At 34.2% G+C, this 21,108-nt stretch overlaps 1 protein-coding gene across 3 annotated transcripts in view; it reads right to left on the reverse strand.

The window, feature by feature from the left end:
- ATRNL1 (attractin like 1) overlaps positions 1-21,108 on the reverse strand; it is a 572,934-nt gene that overhangs the window by 326,152 nt on the left and 225,674 nt on the right. For all 3 annotated transcript variants that reach the window (XM_023530113.1, XM_023530111.1, XM_023530112.1), the window contains 2 exons: positions 18,228-18,289; positions 4,563-4,641 (listed from right to left, as the gene is read on the reverse strand). In XM_023530113.1, coding sequence (XP_023385881.1) covers positions 4,563-4,641; positions 18,228-18,289 — 141 coding nt within the window. The remainder of the gene's footprint in view (positions 1-4,562; positions 4,642-18,227; positions 18,290-21,108) is intronic.

Consider the following 21,108-nt stretch of genomic DNA (forward strand, 5'->3'; position numbering starts at 1 on the left):
GGTCTAAATTTAAGATAATGACACGTAATAAATAAAAATTTGTGGTTTTCATATATATAATAAAAACAACTCTACCAAGTTTTACTTCTAGAAATTAATTTTATGTACAGTTACAAAACAGCTCACATTTATTTCTATTACTAATCCAATTTACAGAAAACTTTTTAACATACTAGATCTCTCCCTATAAATGATACAACAAAGTAAACTGAGGTGTTCCTTTGAGAACTATATACATGTGTGTGTGTGTGTGTGTGTGTGTGTGTGTGTGTGTGTGTGTGTGTGTGTGCATATGCATGTATGTGTCTTATTGAAAATGTTTTAAAGCTATGCATTCCTTTAAAATGAGGTTCATGTCTTTTTCTTTATATCCACAGCAGTGACCAATCTTTCTGGAATATTGCAAAGGTTAATATGTCTTTGTTGAACTGAGCAAAATGGAAACACTACACATAAGATAAGATATCAGGGAACAAGTTTACGAGCAAGAATCAGTTAACTTTCAAATCTTATGCTCCTATACATATTGAATTTCTCATTTCAAATTATTTTTAAGTAGTCTTATGCTAATTTTTAAAATTATGATAATATAGATAGGCATGCTGAACATCTGTTACTTTTAGTTATATAGGATAAAGTGCAAAAAAAATTAAAGCAATGGTAATCATTTTATTTTGCAATTCAATAAGAGACAGTCATGAGCAAAAATAAGTTCACAGTAAGGCCATTAATTTCAGTGGCAGATATTTGTTTGAGTGAACTATTTATAGTGGTTAAAAAACTTGCTTTTTTAACAAAAGAATGCGTTTCATGGAAAGCTTTATGTAGATATTCAAATGTTTGAACATTATGTAATACAGATTCTTAAAACACTAAGAAATTCTACAAGAAGTTTCATTCACTACCTAATTAATTTTAATTTCTCCACCCAAAATGACATTTCTCACTACTCTCTTCACTCTGTGTCACCTCCTCACTCTAAATCAGTTGGGTATGTAAAGAGGTAGAGTAACTAATTTTATAAAACATTGCTGCAGTGTATTAATAATATTTAGATGAGAATTCGTTTAATCCATGACGTCCTTATTAATAAAATATAACTGAATATTATTATTTCCTCTGTTTTTGTGCCCTTAAAAGAGATATACAAGGAAAGAATTAATGTACTTGTCTCTAGAAAAAAAGTTTGTTATTCAGAGCTATTAAAAGCTTACTTTTAGTTTATTATTTTTAGTTTTATTAATTTTAACTCAAACTTCGAGTTCATAATGCTAAATTCAAATCTATGTTTTACGCTGTCTGATTATGAAATGTGCAGGTAAGTTATAATACCTATTAAAATCTCAAATTTCAGTTTAAAAATGCAGATTATAAAGCATGATGATATTTCAAAATACTTCTAACATATACTTGCCCCTAACAAATGTTTGTATAATGCAATAACTACCTAAAATTGAACATGCCATTGAAACAATGTTTTCAATACTTCTATAAGTACAAGCTATAAAAATGAACACATCCTTCTAGTGTATTATATTTCTCCTGATCAATATCCACTCACAGCCCCTCCCCACCCCCAAATTCATATTCTTTATAGAATTATCACAGAAATAAGTTTGGAGGACTTATATGAAGAAACAATATTAATACTGAAGTCGTTTGTAGTTGCATTTCTGTGTTTTTAAAAGCCCTTGAATTCTCAGGGGTGTTATTCAAAAGGCATAACATTAATAATAGCCTTCTTATATTAAAATTATACTACCAAAAAAAAAAAAAGCATCTGTGTGTTTCTGAGAAGCCAAAGCTTCAAATAGTTTTTTTAAAGTAATATGCCTGCTTGTATTAACACAATATATTTTAAAATGTCTAAAGATTATTTTCATTTTAAAATAGTCCTTATATTTATAAAAGCGAGTAGGACAATTCCTGTAACAAAATTACAGAAATACTAAAAAGAAAAATCCTTTAATTTTCATTTCTTGTGAAAGATAAATTGTCTTTCTGTTCATCACAAGGCTCCTCTAAGGCTTACAATAATTGGTGTCTTAAGGTTTTGGAGAAAGTAAAATGTCCACATTGGGAAAAAAAATACTGAGATCTTTTCCTTGGGGTAATATTAGAGTTACTCTGATAGTTCAAACTAAATAAAAAGAAGATCAGATAAAAACACATTTTGACTTCCATTCACACAAAGTCTATAATTGGATTACCATACAAACCACAACTAGTGTAGTTAAGTCTTTTAATAGACCAAAATAACAATTTTTTAATAACATAAAAATTATTATCTAATAATAGATCTCTGGTAGTTATTTAAACAATGTCAACTTTACTTTGGGCATCCATATATGAATGGTGTCTAATACACTTAGAATTTTGCATTTAAACGATTTAATAACATTAAATTTGAGGAAATTTCTCACAATATTAACATGTTATATTGTAATATGGCATGACCTTTCAACAGGACAGGTTTTCACAGATTTTGTATTTCAGTAGAGGTAGCAAAGTAAATGTAAACATTATTATTATATTCTTTACGATGACAACCTAAATGAGTTTTGAGAAGAAGGGCATTGTATTGGGGGGACATATCAAGGGCACAGAGTAGATCTGGTCTAGTGACACTGGTCCCTAATCTAGTTTTCCCTTTCTATTTCTCCTTTGTTCTCTCCATGTGCAACACATATTTGGAAAGAGCTTGACTTTCGATCAAAAGATAAATTCACATTTTTATTTTAAATGAAAGTAATATCAGCTTCCTAGAGCTTCTAATAATGTGCAATAAACAACATTATGACAATGAGATGATATAATATTATCCAAAAGCAATTTGTCATTTTGAGAAATGTGAGTTTTATAGGTAAATGTGAGTTTTATAGGTAAATGAACACTTCACATTAGTTTTCTCAAATACTGTTTCTAAACTTTAAGTTTTACATATAAACTTTGCTGGAGTCTAGGAATCTCCACCTGGGTCTTAGTCGTATAGCACAATCCTTTCTCTTTAGAGAACAAAACAATTCAGTTAGACTACTTACCACATTCAGAAGCCAGTTATGTCAGAGTTAGTTGTACGCTGATCTTTTCACAATGCCACATTTTTACAGTTGCATTTTACAGACATTAGAAACCAAATAAACATTGCTAGTCATAATGAAGTGGGAACTTAGGATCCCTGATTGATCCTGACCCCTTTTCTAATTGGAAACATAAATATCACTTGCCCTATTCCATTACAGAAGGCCTTCATTCACACAGTCTACCAATTATTTTTCCCTTTGGAAATCTATAATTGCACTTTAACAGACTGTCTAACACATATACCCCTATTGGTTATCTCCACACAGAATTTTACTTCTTGCGAAATGTTTACATATTTATATTTAATAAGGTCCTTTTCAACTAAATCAACTTTTATCATAGGGTCATAACAAGTCAATTCTCATCGATGTTACACTGGCCATATATAGAAATCGGAGAGGCAGAGAAGATTAGAATGAATAATTTATCTGTGGGAAAAGATGTCAAGTTTGTAAATATATTATAGGCAGGCACTGAGCTTTGATGGATGTTTGAAAATAAAAGAATAATTAAAAGATCCCAGGTCATTCACTAATTCTATAACTTAGAATATTCTGGATTACTTCTATTTAAATATCTTTAAATAGAATCTTTTTCCATGTAGAAAAAAGGTAAGTAATTATAATGTTGCTTTATATTGTTGTACAAGATTATATATACAAAAATATAGTAGGAGGTACAATAGCAAATAGAATACTAATCATACTAATAAGAGAATACCAGGGTTAATGCTAATATTATATAATACTAATAAAAACAGAAACTTTTTTATTATGTGAGGTACAGAACAATAAATCCACTATACACTTATGCTCCTCAGATTATTATATTTCTTTGTTCCTTTACATTAACTAATACATGCAAAGTTAAGAAACTATATTTATCTAATATTTTTATATCATCAATTATTTTTCTATGAGTATTACTATTTTTATCAATTTTAGGATTATAGGAAACATACACGATTAATTCTGATATAGAACTATATCAAATTGAGGTACACTACAAACATATTTGGATTAGGAGATAATCTTGAAATGGAAAAGATTTGATTACAAAAAAAAATAATAATAATTCTAGGAGAGATAAAAACCAAAACAAGTATTTGTCATTCAGAATTTTCTTTTAAATTGCAATAGAGGCAGTCATTAAAAATAAACTATGGTTTTATGGTATAACTAATTACCTAAATTAAAAAGATTGAAGATTATTTTTCAACAGAATTAATATTTAAATTCACTATAAATGCTAACATTATTTTTTTAAAGGCTGTTAACCAATGCCTCTACACATCTGACTTAAAATGTCAACGGTAAAGTTTGTTCTGAAGCTTAAAAAATACTTGACTGATTTGTTCAATCTTTATAATGAAAATTGATTTGAAAATCTGTATTTGAAAGGAACGTATTAACTAAGTAATAGAGATCCATATGTTTGCTGGAATCTTTAACCAAAAGAGTAAATGCTATTACTGATACCTCTCTCCGACGAGAAGCCCAGCAAGTTTGTTTGATCTTCCACACCACAGCAGCCACCAATAATAAGGACAAAAAACAACTGAAAAATAAAACACAAATAAGTCTTGCTTAAAAGATTTAATATATGTAACAAAATAATAAAAGAATATGTAAGAAGATTTAAAAATATATAGAAGTAATTATTTTGGCTTGGTAAATGATTCAAGCAAAAAAGAATAAGTTAGTGTTTAAAATGCTCTGAAGTAAAATTAGTGTATACAAGTAGAAAAATTCATTTATATTCCCTGCTATATATTATAGACTGCCTATAAGATTTCCTATCAGAAGAAATGTAAATGTATAATCTTACTGGTCCAATGAAGCAACAGAAATCTATTTAGAATTGTTACTGAGCTATAACATATTATAACTTTATAAATGCAAATATCACACGTTCAGTCATTTTATCTTCATTAGCAACTATTTTAGATATAAGAATATTCCCGTGGTTCTCCACGGAAGCCGGTTTTGTCCTTCCTCCACGCCCAACGTGAATGAGGCAATGTCTGGAGACAGTTTTGATGACCACAACCTGGATGGGGCTGCGACTTGAGTCTATGAGTGGAGTTGGGGATGCTCCTAAACATCCTGCAATGCACAGGGCTGCCCGCAACGACAAAGAATCACCCAGTCTGAAATATCAGCGGTGCTGAAGTTTAGAAACCCTGGTATATGCTAATGTTTAAAAAAAAGAAATGATCCAGTTACAATGTCTATACATGCAGACTATACATATTAGGACAATACACAATAAGCTATAACATAGGATGCTGTGTTAGCAGTAATTTGAGACTGACAAATCTCAAAATACCAGATTTATGTGAATCTGATTAATTAATCTCAACCCTGTATGAATGTTGATTTTCTCTTCCTTTGCTCTGTGGTCAGAGATTATGCTGTGAAAAGACCAGAAATGAGCCAAACTGGGCCCCTAGTCTTCATCCTTAGTTGATAATCCGTCTATTCATCAACCGATTCACTAATAAGCAGTACAAGTTTTGACACTTTCCACTCTTGTCAAGCCTTAATCCACGTTTTTCTCCTCGTTTCACTTGAAAATCTTAAAAGATACATCAATGATAATAACAATGACAATTCTAGTGTCTATCGACTGAGTGCTGAACACATTCCGGATACTGTGCTAGATATTTTGCATTGATGATTAAATTTACTTTTATAAAAACTATTTCAGATAGCACATATTAATCTTATTTTAGAAAAGAATCCAATGCTCAGAGTTCAAAGTAAATTGCTTATAGTCACACAGAGAGCAAGTGGTAATGCCAAAATTCAAATCCGGCTACCTAAGCCTCAAACTCTTTCCTCCCCACCTGCTGGGAGCAGTGAGCTTACCTACTACCTCACAACAGGTATATTTCCAAATCCATTCCCTAATCCTTCCTCCAGTATCAAATGAAGTGGATTAAAAAAATTTTAAAAAGGCTTGACCCTAACCTTTCCAACCACTGAGGTGACATTTTGTTTTTTACATAATTATCTCTTCCCCTAATATTTACTAACATTCTATTTCATCTTAATTTAAAATTTTCAAAGTACTCAAGTCTCCTAAAAAATAAAAACGATAACCCCACTTTACTGACCCCGTAGCTGCCTCTAGTTTACTGAGCATGTGGTCTGTGGAATGACATTCATGTCCATTTCCCCGTGATCTTGTCATTTAACTCCTTGTAATGTGGTCTCTGGCTTGCATACTAATAAACATGTTAACATTAATAATGATTAGTATTTATATAATATTCAACACTTTAAGGGATACTTTCCTCACCATACACTGTGGGTCTTTTCTCAAGCCACTGACTTTCACTTCTCAATTGACATACCAACCATCCAGTCTTAGAAACTCCTTCTGAGTACTTTATTTTCTTGGTATCCCTTTATCCTTCCTGACACATTACGGGGTCAATGAAGGTAGCGTGCGTTCCTGATTCCCTCTTTTAAATGAGGACATTCCATAAAACTCAGTTCGCAGTAACCATGCTGCTATCTTCTCAAAGAGAGAGCTCGGTTATTTTCGTGGCTTCAACTATTACCTCGTTTGGAATGATTTTCAAACCTGTTTTTGTTAGACTTGCCAAAATGAGATCATCTTATCATTAAAGGGGATCTGAGAAATTATTCAGTTCAAACTCTCTCCCAGAAAAGAAATTCTCAGCAAAATTCTGACAGGGATCCAGCCCCTAATTAAATACCTGTAGCTGAGAAGCTGCCTTAAAAGTCAGCGCGCTCTAATTTTAGCTAATTCAAACTATGAAAACATCCTTCTATTAAGCTGTTGTTAGTTCATCCATTAGGCCTGCTTCTGTTTTGTGCATTACACTAAGTCAGTCAATTCCTTCCTCCACAGGCTAAAACTTCCTTTCTTGAAGAAGCCGACGTGATTCCCTTTACTTCAGTAATTCTCAACCAGGAGAGCTGTACCCTCCAGGGAACGTTTGGCAGTGTCTGGAGACATTTGTGGTTGTTACCACTTGGTGGACATCTAAGCGGGAGGTAGGTAAATGTTCATGAATACACAGGCCAGACCTCACTCATCCCAAAGATTTTTCCAGACCAACATGCCAATAGTGCTGAGAAGCCCTGTTCTGGTCTGAATTATCACCATACTGCGTACACTTCTCCTGTTATACCTAGGCTAACACTGTGATTGTTATTCTGACAGACATTCAATTTATGATGGTGAAGACTTGCTGAATTTCTCCATGAGGAACTTACATTCGTTCTGATCTAAATTTCATGACTTAAGTAAAGAGTGCCATTTTTATAATGATGCAGAAATCCAGTATAAAAATTTTCTTTTTTCATAATTTCAATTTCTTGAGAAGAGGAGATTATATACTTTCGGAGTTTGCAGCAAATTCTCTCTATTTAATTCATGTGAGGTTAGAGCTCATGATGATATCAACAAATTAACTGGTAAAATCAATAAAATTTAAGAAAATATTTAATAATATTCTAATAACTTCCAAAAATATTAAAACTATGATAGAATATATCTCACTTTTAGGCATATAATAATTCGTCATTAAACTTTTTCTAAACCAAAGGAATCGGTTCTTTAACTGATTTGAATATCTTATAATTTTCTGACACTGAATGCCTTATTTGGCATTATTAGCCTTATATCGAGGTAATACTCTTATAAATGTTCTGTTTTTAATAAATTATGTTGCAAATAAAAGTTGGAGTTCTTTTTTATGAATACTCTCTCCCAGAGAAAAAACAAAAATCAGTTTAGGAATGACATTTGCTTCATTAAAAAGCAAACAAACATACAAACAAAAAATGCTTGGCAAATTTATCCAGCAAAGTTGAAAAGTCACGCTCATCCTTTGGTGACTGACAGAAAATCCCAGTCCCCAGTGACAATCCTGGAAGCCCAAAGAATGACAGAATTTGCATCAATCTGAATTCATTGACAGAGCAGAACCCTGAATAGCACTCTGCTCCTTTGACTGCTTCTTTTCTGCCCAGTGGACTTTACTTGGGTAAGAAAAAAACATTATATTAAATAACAAATATTTATGGGTTTATCTGTTCCATTATATTAAATAACAAATATTTATGGGTTTAGCTTTTCCCTACTACTCTTAAGAGCAATGTCAAACAGTACCACCCCATAATCTGGTATGTGGTAAGTTTCACTGCTTTATTTCAGATCTTTTTCTATTCTATTATATAATAGTTTTTATTGCTCCTTAGGAGAGATATTGGGAACAGGGGGACAATTGGGCTTTCTTTACAAAAAAAATTATTCTGTCTAATAGTGTCAGAAGACCTGAAAGGTTCATTACAGTTCAGTAAAATCCCGCAGAAGAGATTGGACAAAAGAAAAGAAACATAAAATAGCAACTACATGAGCTACAGGGATAAAAAAGGGAAGCACAGGAACTTAGGGAGAGATATTTCAATAATTTGATAGTAACCTTCATAAAATGGTCATTATGGGAAGGATTCTTAATGTGAAAAAACATGGAACTCATTAGGTATTCTCATTTAGGGAAAATTAAAGAGAATTCAATAAAAATAGCAAAGTGTGCTATACAGTTGTATTTAAAGCAGGCTTCTAGTGACAAAGAAATATTCTCTGGTGGTTGTATAGTTGGCCAAGTGCAAAAAGAGATAATATTGTCACTATCTCACAGCAATTTGAGGTTAATTGATCATAAAAATCAGTTCTTACACACATATTTTAAGAGATGGCTTGGGCATATTAATCTTTCATTTCACCTAAAAATGTTACAAACTAGGTAATTGTGTTGAAATACAGAAACGTATTATTTTAAGAAGTAATTTACTTCCTAATCATTGCTATTGCAGAAAATATCTTTCAAAGGTTTTAAAAACACCTTTTAACACTTGAAAAAAAAATTTTTAACCAAGTAAAATGCTAACAAAATAAATCAATAACTTAGAACGCAATAAAAACTGTATATTGGGGGTGGGGGGAGAGGCGGAATTTGCTTGTTTCAGTTATCAGATTGACAAAGGTAAAAACTGACAAAGCCTAGTGGTTGAGAGTGAGGAGGTAACGTGTTCACAACACGTATTGGTACAAAATGTTTTGAGGGTTATTAAGCAAGAGTTAACTATACTTTAGCACGTACTACAAGTTAAGATGATTTCAAACGTTGAGTACCTAACATGAAATGATACAAACAACATTGGGACTAAATGGACTGTATACTCCCTGCTATGAACTGAATTGTGTTGGCTCAATTTGTATACTGAAGCCCTAAACCCAAGGTGACTATATTTGAAGATGGGGAATTCAGGAGGTAAGTAAGGTTAAAATAGGTCACAAGGGTGGCCCCCTGATCCAACAGCGTTAATGTTATTATAAAGAAGACACAGACATCAGAGAGCCAGAGAGCTTGTTCTCTCTCCCCCTCTCCTGGAACAGACACTCAGGAAAGGCCATGTGATCCACTGCGAAAAAGTGGCTGGCCGCCTGCAAGCCAAGAAGGGAGCCTATATTTAAAGGAATCTTGATCTTAGACTGACTTACGAGCCTCAGAATTGTGAGGTAATAAATTTCTATTGTTTAATCCACCAGTCTACAGTATTTTGTCAGCAGCATGAGCAGACAGACAGATTTTGGTACCAAGAAGTGGGGGCTGCTGTAACAAATAGCTAAAAATGTGGAAGCAGCTTTGGAGCTGGGTAAAGGGTAAAGGCTGGATGAATTCTGAGATGTGTGGTAGAAAAAGCCTAGATTGATGTGAAGAGACTGAGAGAAACATGGACTTAAAAAGAGATTCTGGTAAGAGCTCAGAAAGAAACAAGGAGAGCTGGAGAGAAAGCCTCTATCTTCTCAGAGAATATATAAATAATCATGAACAGAATGTTGATACACATATAAAAGTTAAAGGTCATTCTGATGAGCTCTCAGATGGAAATGAGGACCAGGATATTGGCAAAGAACGTGGCTGAATTGCGTTCTAGTGTTTTGTGGAAGGTACAACTTGCAAGCCATAAAATTGGATATTTGGCATAAGAGATTTATAAGGAGGGCATTAAATGGTGGCTTTGGCCCTCCTAAAGCTTGTAGTAAAGTGCAAGAGGAGAAAGATGGATTGAAGAAGGAATTGTTAAGTAAAGAGGAACCAGAACTTGGATTTTTGGAAAATTCTGTCTATCTATATTGACTGAACTGAGAAAGCTTGTTCTGAAGAGAACACTAAGGGTATGGCTGAACAACCATCTGATAATCGAGGGTATGACTCATTGATTTAATCCACCGTTTTAGCAGAAGAAGGAATAGAGATGGGATTATACCAGCACCAACACTTGCCAGTTTGAACTAAAGTGAACAGAGAAAGCAGGAGAGAATGAAGAAATTCTATGGTACTTCTTGATTCAACAGGATGGGGCCATAGAGGTATTCAGTTGGGAATAGGCTTCGTCCTTCTAGAAAAGGGAAGAATGACCCCAAAAGCCATTCAGAGATCATTAGGGCTCCTACTCCCACCACAGGCATGAGGGGCAAGGCTGGTTTCTTCTTGGTTTCAAAGGATGGGGCCTGCTTTGGTTGAGGGGATAAAGATGCTGCTGCCCAGTGCTTTGGGGGCAAGGCTGTCATCCAGTGCTTCAGGGTCAAGTCCATCTCACCAAACTGAAGGAATAGGGCTGCTCCATAGAGCTGTTAGTGATGCTGGCACCTCGGTGGGCCTGGAGGTAGAGCATTAATCCAAAGAGGATTATTCTCCAGTCTTAAGAGCTGATGGAATTTGCCTTGGGTTGGGGACTTGCTTAAGACCCATCGACCTTTTCATCCTTCAAATTTCTCCCTTTTGAAATGGGAACGTGTATCCATGCCTGTCCCACCATTGTATTTTGGAAGCACATAACTTGTCCGGTTTTACAGGTTCACTGCTGGATATGGATTTTGCATCAGGATGAAACATATCTTGAGTTTCTGATTTAGATGATATGTAGATGAGACTGTGGACTCCAAATGTTAAGAGATGACACTGGAATGAGTTAAGCCATTTGGGATTGTTAGGATGGAATAAATGTATTTTACATGCAATAAGAACATTATTATGGAGAGCCAAAGGCAGAATGTTAAAAAGCGTGTTCCTCCAAAATTCATATGTTGAAGCCAGAGTTCGTATATGATTGTATTTAGAGATAGGGACTTTAGGATGTCATTAAAATTAAATAAAGTCATAAGGGTGGAGCCCTGAGCCAATACAATTAGTGTCCTCATAAAAAGAGATGCCAGAGAGATGCTTATGCACTCCCTCCATGCACCTGCACCAAGGAAAAGTCATGTGAACACATAATCTTCTGCAAGACAGAAGCAGAGTTTTCACCACAAACCAGACTTTCCAGCTTCCAGCACTGTGAGATTCAAAAAATCCTGTTGTTAAAGCCACTCAGTCTGTGGTATTTTGCTATGGCAGCCCGAGTGGGCTAAGACACTCCCAAAGTCCGAAGGAAGAAGGACTTCCAGGTTTGGTGGGACCAGAGTCCCAGCCACATTTGCCTCTGATTCTCTGAACTACATACACTGCTGTGCATCGACCTTAGTCTCAGGCTTGTTTCCCTCAGGAATAAAAATGAATGCAGCAGTTCCAGGACCTATATCGTACACCATTACACATGCCCACTCTGCACCCATCATTTATCTGAGGTACTTAGTCAAAATCACAGGCACAGAAAGCAGAATGGTGGTGGTCAGGGTCTGGAGGAAGAGAGACGGGGACTTATTGTTTAATAAGTATAGAGTTTCTGTTTTGCAAGATGAAAACAGTTCTGGAGATGGACAGTGCTGATTTTACGCAATAATATGACTGCAGTTAATATCACTGAACTGTTCACTTAAAAATGGTTAAAATGGCAAATTCTATGCTATGTGTATTTTACCACAGTAAAAAATTCAAGGTAAAAACAGCAATTCATAATAAAAACTTAATAAATCTAACTTGTTTGTGTCTAAAAACAAAATATTAAGGCAAGGTTGACAAATACATGAAGAATGAAGTGACACATTAATAAATCTCAATAACAGATATATGGAATCTGAAAATTAAAAAAGACCATATAGGAAAAAAATAACAAGTTTCATCTAACAGGCACCTATAAAATCCTGAATCCAATGATCACACACAAAAAAAAACCATTCTTACCTAGTAGGTGGATTATTTACAAATATTGATCATATATTTGACAACAGAAAATAATATAAAAAATATCAAAGCGTCATAAAGGTCTTTCACTGACTGAAAAGAAAGCAATAAAAAGGACGCATTGAAAAAAATCCCACATATTCAGAAATTCAAAAATAAATTCAAAATAATTCATGTGAAAATCGTAATAGAAATTAAAGTATTTTAAAACTGCAGGGCAATAAAAATGCTGTATATTAAAGTCCATGGAGTACAGCTGAGGCAGAACACTAACAATCAGGTAGCCCTAAATGCATGTATTGGAGACATACAACTAGAAATTAATGAGCTTGATTACACTTTCAAATCAAAAAGCTGGAATAATAATAAACAGAGTTAGCCCAAAAAAGTAGAAGGAATAAAAGCAGAAATAACGAATCAGAAAACAGTAAAACAATGGCGAGGGGCCATGAATACTGGTTTGTGAAAGGACTCCCAATACTCTCAAAGCTCTTGCACGGCTTATCAAGAAAAAATAAAATGGGAGAATAGGCAAAATTCACAATGAAAATGGAGGCATAATCCTTATATAAATTTTAGAATATTAATATTGGAAAATATGTCAATAAATTTGAAAACTAAGATACAGTGGAAAATTGTCAACTCTAAATTCTATCAAGAAAAACAGAAAATGTGGGGAAACAGAAATATTAAGATTTATTCAGAAATTGAAAAATCCACCCACAAAGAATCGAATCATACAAAAACAAATTTAAAAACGATACCAAATTCATATGGTTTTATAGGTCAGATCGACCAAACCTTTAAGCAACAGACAAACCTATTGTGCCATTAAAATGTGCCTCTCTGATCTCTGACTACAGAGAGCATAATTTATCAATGGCTCCAGCTACTGCACTCTGAAAGCCATCACCGTGTTCATCCTGAGGCCACACTTCCCAAGTGCCGTGCTCAGTCAATGACACAAATGTCAGCTCGACATTGTGGTCTGAAGGATCTGTCGCCTTCTCCCTGACCTTTCCCTCACAGCAGTTTCTCCTTACACATTTATTAAATGTCTAGTCCCTTCTTGGTGTCTGCCTCTCTGAGGGCTTGTGGCCCGGTTAATCAGGAGATAAAATGGGGATTTGGAACTGGCTCACTCATTACTGGGCAGGCTAAAAGAACACCACCACCTTGGTAGGTGGGACAAAGACAGCCCCTGAAAGAAGGCTTCCATTGCTAAAGATTTCGCCAGTGGTGACATGGAGAAAATGCCTTCATTAGGGAGTTGGCTGATTACGGCTCTGTTCTGTTAATACCCATAGAGGGATAATGAGAGACTGAAAGCCATTAGCAAACATTACTGGCTACACATCAGGCTAGAGGGTCTTTTTTACAGCTTTAAATGAGTCCCTTATCTCTGACAGCAGAAGAGCCGCTATGGATCAGCAGCAGGCTGATGATATGATTTAGATTTGCAGAGCTCCAGAGATGACAGAACGCGTAACCAAAGAAGCTCTCTTATGCAAAGACGAGGGCCACGGTTGGAAAAACTGGAGCCCTTGAAATATAGAATGGGAGTATCTAGAATGGAATATTTAGATGGATGCTGAGGATGTTACTCTACAACTCCCTTCTCTAGTAATAGAGACGACAGATGCTCCCCTGACAAGCCGCCACCACCTCCTCTCTTGGTCGCCAGACTGATCACTAGCGTTTAACGACAGCATAATACATATTGGCTTGATAAGAAAGGGAAAAATTACAAACTTGAAAACTGCAAGAATTAGCTAGCATGTGCTGGCAAGAGCTGGAGTGTATGACAGGAATTGAGTTGTGGTGGTTTTTGATCAAGGGGGATGGAATATAGACTGATAAGCAAGAGTTCATGAATTTTTGATGCATATTCTCAGGACCACAAGAGATGTAATACCCTAATGAGCACTCCAGGGGGTGGAATAAACCTGTTCCCGGAGTGACTCCTATAGCCTGGAGAAAGAAATGGCCAATGCAAAGTGAAATGGAAATGCCACAGTTGCCCTAGCGGATGAAAGAGAAAAAAATAAAGAAGCTGATAAAAGGGAAAGTGCTGGAATGGATGTATCATGTTAGGTCCAAAGAACTGCCAGAAGATTATGGCCCATGGGACGTATCGTTCACGGAGCCATTAGGAATATGCTGATGAGATGGGTACCAGCTTCCCTAAGAAGTTCAGTGGTGGCTTTCTTCTGCAGACCAGGGCTGACAACAGGAGAGGCAGTCGCAGGGCTAGGTGTGAAGTGATGGAATCTCAGAGTAAGAGGCCAGGTGTCAGAGCTTAAACTGACAGAATGCAGGGTCCCCGACGGCCATAACAATCAGCAAGACTGGAGAAGCAGCCGAGGGGTTGGCCCACAAACAGCTGTGGAGATGATTAAATGCGCAAGGTATCCTGAAGGGCAAAGTAGGTGGGCAGCAAACAATGGTGCTACTTAATATTTAGTTTTATTTTAGGTAAGAACGAAGGGACAGGAGGTTGCCCCAACAGACAATCGTGACGCTTTACTCAGTTCCCAGATGAGCTAATTTACAAATCTAGAACCCACTGACTGAACAGATGGCTGGGTCCATAGAAGAAGGGACATCTTGAAACATCTTGAAGAGTGTATAAAAATGATTTCGAAAAGGACCTTTGTATGAGTCCTACACAAAGCAACCTGTGTACATTTAGGTATATACATCGGTATATATACAGTACAAAAGGAATAAATAGATATTTTGATTATCATTAGACATGGGGTTAGAGATGCCACAGATACCCAAGGACTAAAATGTCATCATGGCCCCTTGTATCTTTAGGGGCCAGATAACAAATTCTGGCAAAATTCTGACTCTCAGTGGGCCAACTGTGTCTATGGACCCACCTAGTGATAATTTACCTAGTTCTCAAGTGTATAATTAGAGTTTATGTTCGAGTTAATTAGATTAACCTCTACCTTGTGTCCCTGGCCTTGTGGTAAGACCTATCATAGTGGGAAAGACCAAGGAGACCTCTGTCACTACCCTCCATCTGGTCAAGATGGAAAATCAAAATCATTATGTCATCCCAGTGGGATAGTAAAAATCAATCACTACCGCCATTAAAAATCTAAAAGGTGCAGGGGTAATGATCCCTACTATATCTCCTTTTAATTTACCAGCCTTATCTTCTTTTAAAATAAGTAATTCGGACTTTTCAAATTTGCACAGACTTATTTCTCTATTTTACATACCAAAAAGAGGTGTTTATTTTAAAAATAATTTCGTTTTCTAATCATTTACTACATTATGTCACAGATTCTAACAACAAAATTATTTAATTCCATATATGAAAGAACTGAGGTTTAGAGACACCACTTAGGATGGCACAGAAAGCTAAGATCAGAACAGGGCTATGTCTGTAAATGATCCCCCTAATACTGGTCCGATTATGTTCACCACCAGAACTATGCCTAATGTGTAGCGCTAAAATAACTTACAAGAATTTGTGAACTGGCCTCCATAGAATCATGGCTAAACCAAAAAGTGGACACATTTACCATTACTACTTCATAACTTGGTTAGAAACAGCAATAGCAGTAACAGCGTCCTGACTGAAGGATGTCCATGAATGCTGACCTGTTTGAAATCCTTTTAAAATTTGGCAGTGGCCTTATTAAAAAAAAACTATATAAACTTCAAAATATTCTGCCCATATTTTTTCTTAACAATGAGACAATTCTATAACTAATTTACATTTTGCTAGTGAAAGAAATTTAAATGACAAAAAAAACCCATCAAATATATTTTATCTCACACAATGATTAGAATATTTTATTTCACTTTGTCCGTGATGACAACATAATAAATAGGACCATTTCTAAAACACGGTACACATTAACACGATCTTTCTTTTATTTAATAAAAGAACTATTAAGCTTAAATATTCATGAAAATTCAAAAGCTTAAAATATAACCTTAAACATTTAAATAATTTACATAAATATTCAGCATTCTAAATTTTTACACAGGGCTAAACTTTTCAGTATATTTCCATTCACACTACTCTGCAACCAAAAAGTTTATTTTTTCATTACTTATGCAAAAATAAAGTTTATTACTTATACATTAAGTAATGCTCATTCAATTGTGACTTCTAATATTTTCCAAAAACATTTATATTCTTAAGTGCAAAGTCATAAAACATTAAATATATTTAAGGTGTTTCTTAAAATTTCATTTTTAAGGGACAAATTCAGAGTATGAATAAACTTTGCACACATTAGTGATAAATATGTTTATAGCATTAACTTTTGGAAATTACAGCTTTTTAAGGGACACAGACAAACATGATCGTTTTCAGAGAAATGTGACCAACATGGCAAAGGTTTTGACAACAGACAGGGATAAATAAACAGGAAATGTGTAAATTTGCGAAAATAGATTAGAAAACTGAAGGGCTATAAATGGAAAGGAGGGATCAGACTTGCTTCATACGGGCCCATGTGGATGAATTAGGGCAGATATCACAGGGGGACAGATTTCATCTCAGTTATGAAGAACAATTAGTTATCTGCAGACAGAAAACGCGATCTCAGGAGACGGTGCGTTTCCTGTCATCAAAGGCATCCAGGCATAAGCTAGATCAGGGGCTGGGCGCATTCAGCCCACCAGCTGTTTTTATAGGAAAGCTTTACTGGAACCCAGCCACTCCCATTTGTTTCCATATTCCTGTGGTGCTTTAGTACTGCAGCAGCAAAGCTGCACAAATGCAAGAGACCAGACAGCCCACAGATCTTGAAATATTTACTATCTGGCCCTTTACAGAAAATGTTTGCTGATCCCTTTGGAAAAGGCATTAGGAATTCAACTATTGTATGGATGTTTAGATAAGATAACCAATAATGATTACTTGGGTGTTTAGGATGGTGCTTGGCATATCATCTGTGCCAAGCATTGGGCTGTGCGCAAGCCAGCACAACCAATTTTGTGAGTGGAGGTCACAATTCATACTGCACTCTGTAAAGTCGTGTGCCGTGATGTGGAGCTCTGTCTGCCAGAAGGAGGAGACACATTTGTCTAATGTGCACAAAGGCACCCAATGGACTCGTATAAGCTGTACACGTCATCATCATGTTAGCAAAAATAACATCCCTTCCAGTCCAGGTGATCTAAGATTCCCTAACACTGAAACTCAACTTCTTCTCCTAACCCAGTGTTTCTTTATTTATATCACATGAAAATGAAAATAAATATTCCCTGAAAAGAGCTTTATGTTTTGAGAAATGCTACAAACTCTTCCCTCCTTTAAAAAGATTCATTGCAAATTAGTATATTGAAAACTGACCAAAAAAAAAAAAAGAAAAAAACCTCTAAGAAGTAATGTCAGTTAAAAACAAACTAAAAGGGCCCTATTTAAGTTTAGTATGTGCATTTTCCAAAGTTGTTTAATTGCAAAACCCTTTTTTATGAAACTATTGTTAATATCTCAACTAAAGTTCAAAGGAACGATGCTCCATTCAAAGTTGTAGTTAGTACTCCCAGATTATAGACTCACTGAGAACAGAAAATATATACTTTTTCTCATCCCCCACAGATTATAGCACATTGCTAAGCACATACAATACTTATCTAAGAAATTATTCAATTGATTTAATTTTAGGATGTGTACCTAAACAATATGGTGAATGTACTGTTAATTTCATTTATTAAAGCAGGCTTTAATTACTTATGTAACAGGTGAGCACAAATTTATCGCCTTCTTTCCACTGAGTCTATTAGCTATTAAATGCCACAACAGCAAAAATAATCTTGAGAAAGTATATTTCAAGCATGTTTCCTCTGCTCTCAGGAATATATTTAAGCATATAGAACAATTCAAGAATACACTATATGATATTTTAAGATTAAAGAATTGATAAATTACCTAATAGATTGACAAAACATATATTAGAATATACGTTTAACAAATTCAAAGTCAGTAAAAGCAAATTACCTGAAGAAGGTGACAAAAAACTGCACAAGATCCATGATTGTATTGTGTTGTGAGAATGCAATCTGAAAAATCAAAATAAAAAAAAAATTTAAATTTACTGAATCTCTCTGTGCTTCTCCAATAATGATGTTTCATGGCATTTGTAAGTACAATACTCTTAAATCATCAAAACATTTCGATCGCCACATTATAAATCATGAATGCTGGAATCAAAATTTTATCTAGAACATGTAATATATTCAACTGCTGATGATGACCTTTGCATAGGCAATAAAATTAAATGGTTTAAGAAAAGTAATACAAAATTACTTCAAGAATGCATGCTAAGGGTTTCACATGAAATCCTATGACATATTAAATGTGCCTAACTAAACCATGCAAATTTTTTTCTTCTTCCAATAGTGATCATATGTTCTATTATTATAATGGATAATTGCTTATAACCTCCAAAATAAATTCCAACTCCATTTTTCCTATATATTTTTTTCCTATATATTCTTGTTTTTTTTCCTATATATTCTTGTTTAAGGAAGCTGCATGCATGCATGCAACTATTTTGTTATAAACTAATTAAGGAATAAAATGTGTCATTTCATTTTATAATTTCATGTTATTGAGAAATGAATTTTAAGAGGTGAAACTAGCCAATAAGCTCAAGTTGTTCTCCATCTCTGTTAACATTATAGAGATTACACTGTAACATGGCTCTTGAGGAAGTATCAGATAGTGTATTAGTCAACAGTGCAGCATTGAATAAAGAATATCTATTTTCAAACCCAAGTTTTTACTTACTAGGTGTAATTATTTTGGAAAACTATTTAATCTATTTTTGTATCAGTTGTCCCATATGTGAATGGTAATAATAAAAACACCTACCTCAGGTACTTTTAGATTATTTGAATTAATATAAATAAAGTTCTTACCATAATGTCTGGTATATAGTAGGAACAACATAATAAATATTATCATACTTTTACATCATTTATAAAGGAGATGGTCAACGTAAGTGAATTTTCCCAGACAGCTGAAGTGAAACAATTAAGGTATTGAAAAATCTTTTTCCTTGAATAATCTTTTCTGAAAATCTTTCAGAAACACGTAATAGAATTTCCACTTCCAGGGAAAATACACTAACAGGAATAAGATTCCTCTCTTCCTTAAACAAACAGAAAACTATATAAAATATATTTAAAAAAAAACATTTTCAGAACTTGGACAAAAGGCAGAAGAGGATATAATCCATGAGCGAAAGAAAACAAAGGAAATAAGCATCCCAACCGTCCCAGCTTTCCGTGTAAAGTAATAATACTAAGGAATTTAAATTGCATTCTAAAAAAACAAATATCAGTATTTCTTATATAAAATAAAGACCTACAGTCATTTGAGAAAATGGTTCAAATGTTGGCATATACATCAGAGCTTAAGAAGAGTAACATTCAAAAAGCTTCTAAGCATCTGAAGAACACAGCACCCATGTAGAAATTGAGGAACAATCATTGATTTGGGAGATTGGTTATAGCTGAAAATATCTTAAAAGATTTCAGGAAAAAACATCTTTTAAAATGGAAAAAATACAAGTCAATTTTCTCCCTAGGCAACTGTCCATGTTAGAAACAAAGCTTATCAAACAATATTGTCAACAGTACCTAAATCCGTGAAGAGAGAATTCTGGATGTAGCAACTAGAAACTAAGTGGATAAACTTCAAATGGAAATTAGTTTGAAATCATAATAATAATAATAATAAAAAGTTTAAATAAATTGGAATAGGAAATAACCTTATCCAAGGTTGCAAAATATCTAAATGAAAAAGGGAATAAAGGATCTGCAATAAAAGCTTGAATAAATTAGCAAATATATGGAAAAGAGGAAAGAGGAAATAAATAAAATATATAATACATTTAAAAATAAAGAAATAAGATAATATAAGCAATTGCACTGAATATAAACAGACTGAATCCTCATTGAAAGACAGATTTCCACAGTTTATTAAAAAGCATAATCCAGCTTCATGTTTTTTACAAAAAAGGATTGTGAAAAAATATAATAGGCACGTAAAAGCAACAGAAAAGGCATAAAAGATAATACTAATAGCAAAGTAAAATCCAATGTCAAAATCTGGTCAAATAAAATGCATAAGGCAAAGAATATATAATAACAATAAACCTGTATGCAATATAACCACAGGCCAAGTAAATAAAAATACAATGTCGGGACAAATGAGAATTTGATAATAACATAATTATGGAATAAAATTTTAATATGTGTATCTCCTTCAGAACTTATCTAATCAAGCAGACAAAAATTAACTTATTCAATCATTTAAGTTGTAAAAAAATTTCAAAGAAATACTAGTTGAGCAAGTTCTGTTCTAAGTGCTGGTGACACCCTTGTAAACAAAACAATGTCCCTGGTCTCTTGGAGTCTGCATTCCAATAGCAGAAGATAGTATTATAAGTGAATATATATCATAATTTTTGACAGTGGTAAGTGTTTTGGGGGAAAAAACAGAGGAATGTGATGAAGAGAAAGAATATAGATCAGGTAGTTAGGGATGGCCTCGTTGAAGTCATGATATATGAGCTGATATCCAAATAATAAGAAGGGTAAAACCAAATAAAGATTTGTTAGTAGAAGTTTCCAGGCTTTGAGAACAGTATGCTTGGGCTAGGCATGTTTAATAAACTAAAAAGAAGTCACAAGAGCTGGAGTATTGTGAGCTAAAGACAGTAGCTGAAGTTCAGAGTGACTAACGGGTTAATTTACCTAGGTCCTTGTCCATGATAAAGAGTTCCAAACATATTATAAACACAATGGAAACCCATGGAAGAGTTTGAACCATGGAATGACACGATCTGACTCTTAAGAAAAATATTCTGACT

This window comes from Pteropus vampyrus, unplaced genomic scaffold (genome assembly GCF_000151845.1).
Source record: "Pteropus vampyrus isolate Shadow unplaced genomic scaffold, Pvam_2.0 Scaffold46, whole genome shotgun sequence".
Lineage (NCBI taxonomy): Eukaryota > Metazoa > Chordata > Mammalia > Chiroptera > Pteropodidae > Pteropus > Pteropus vampyrus.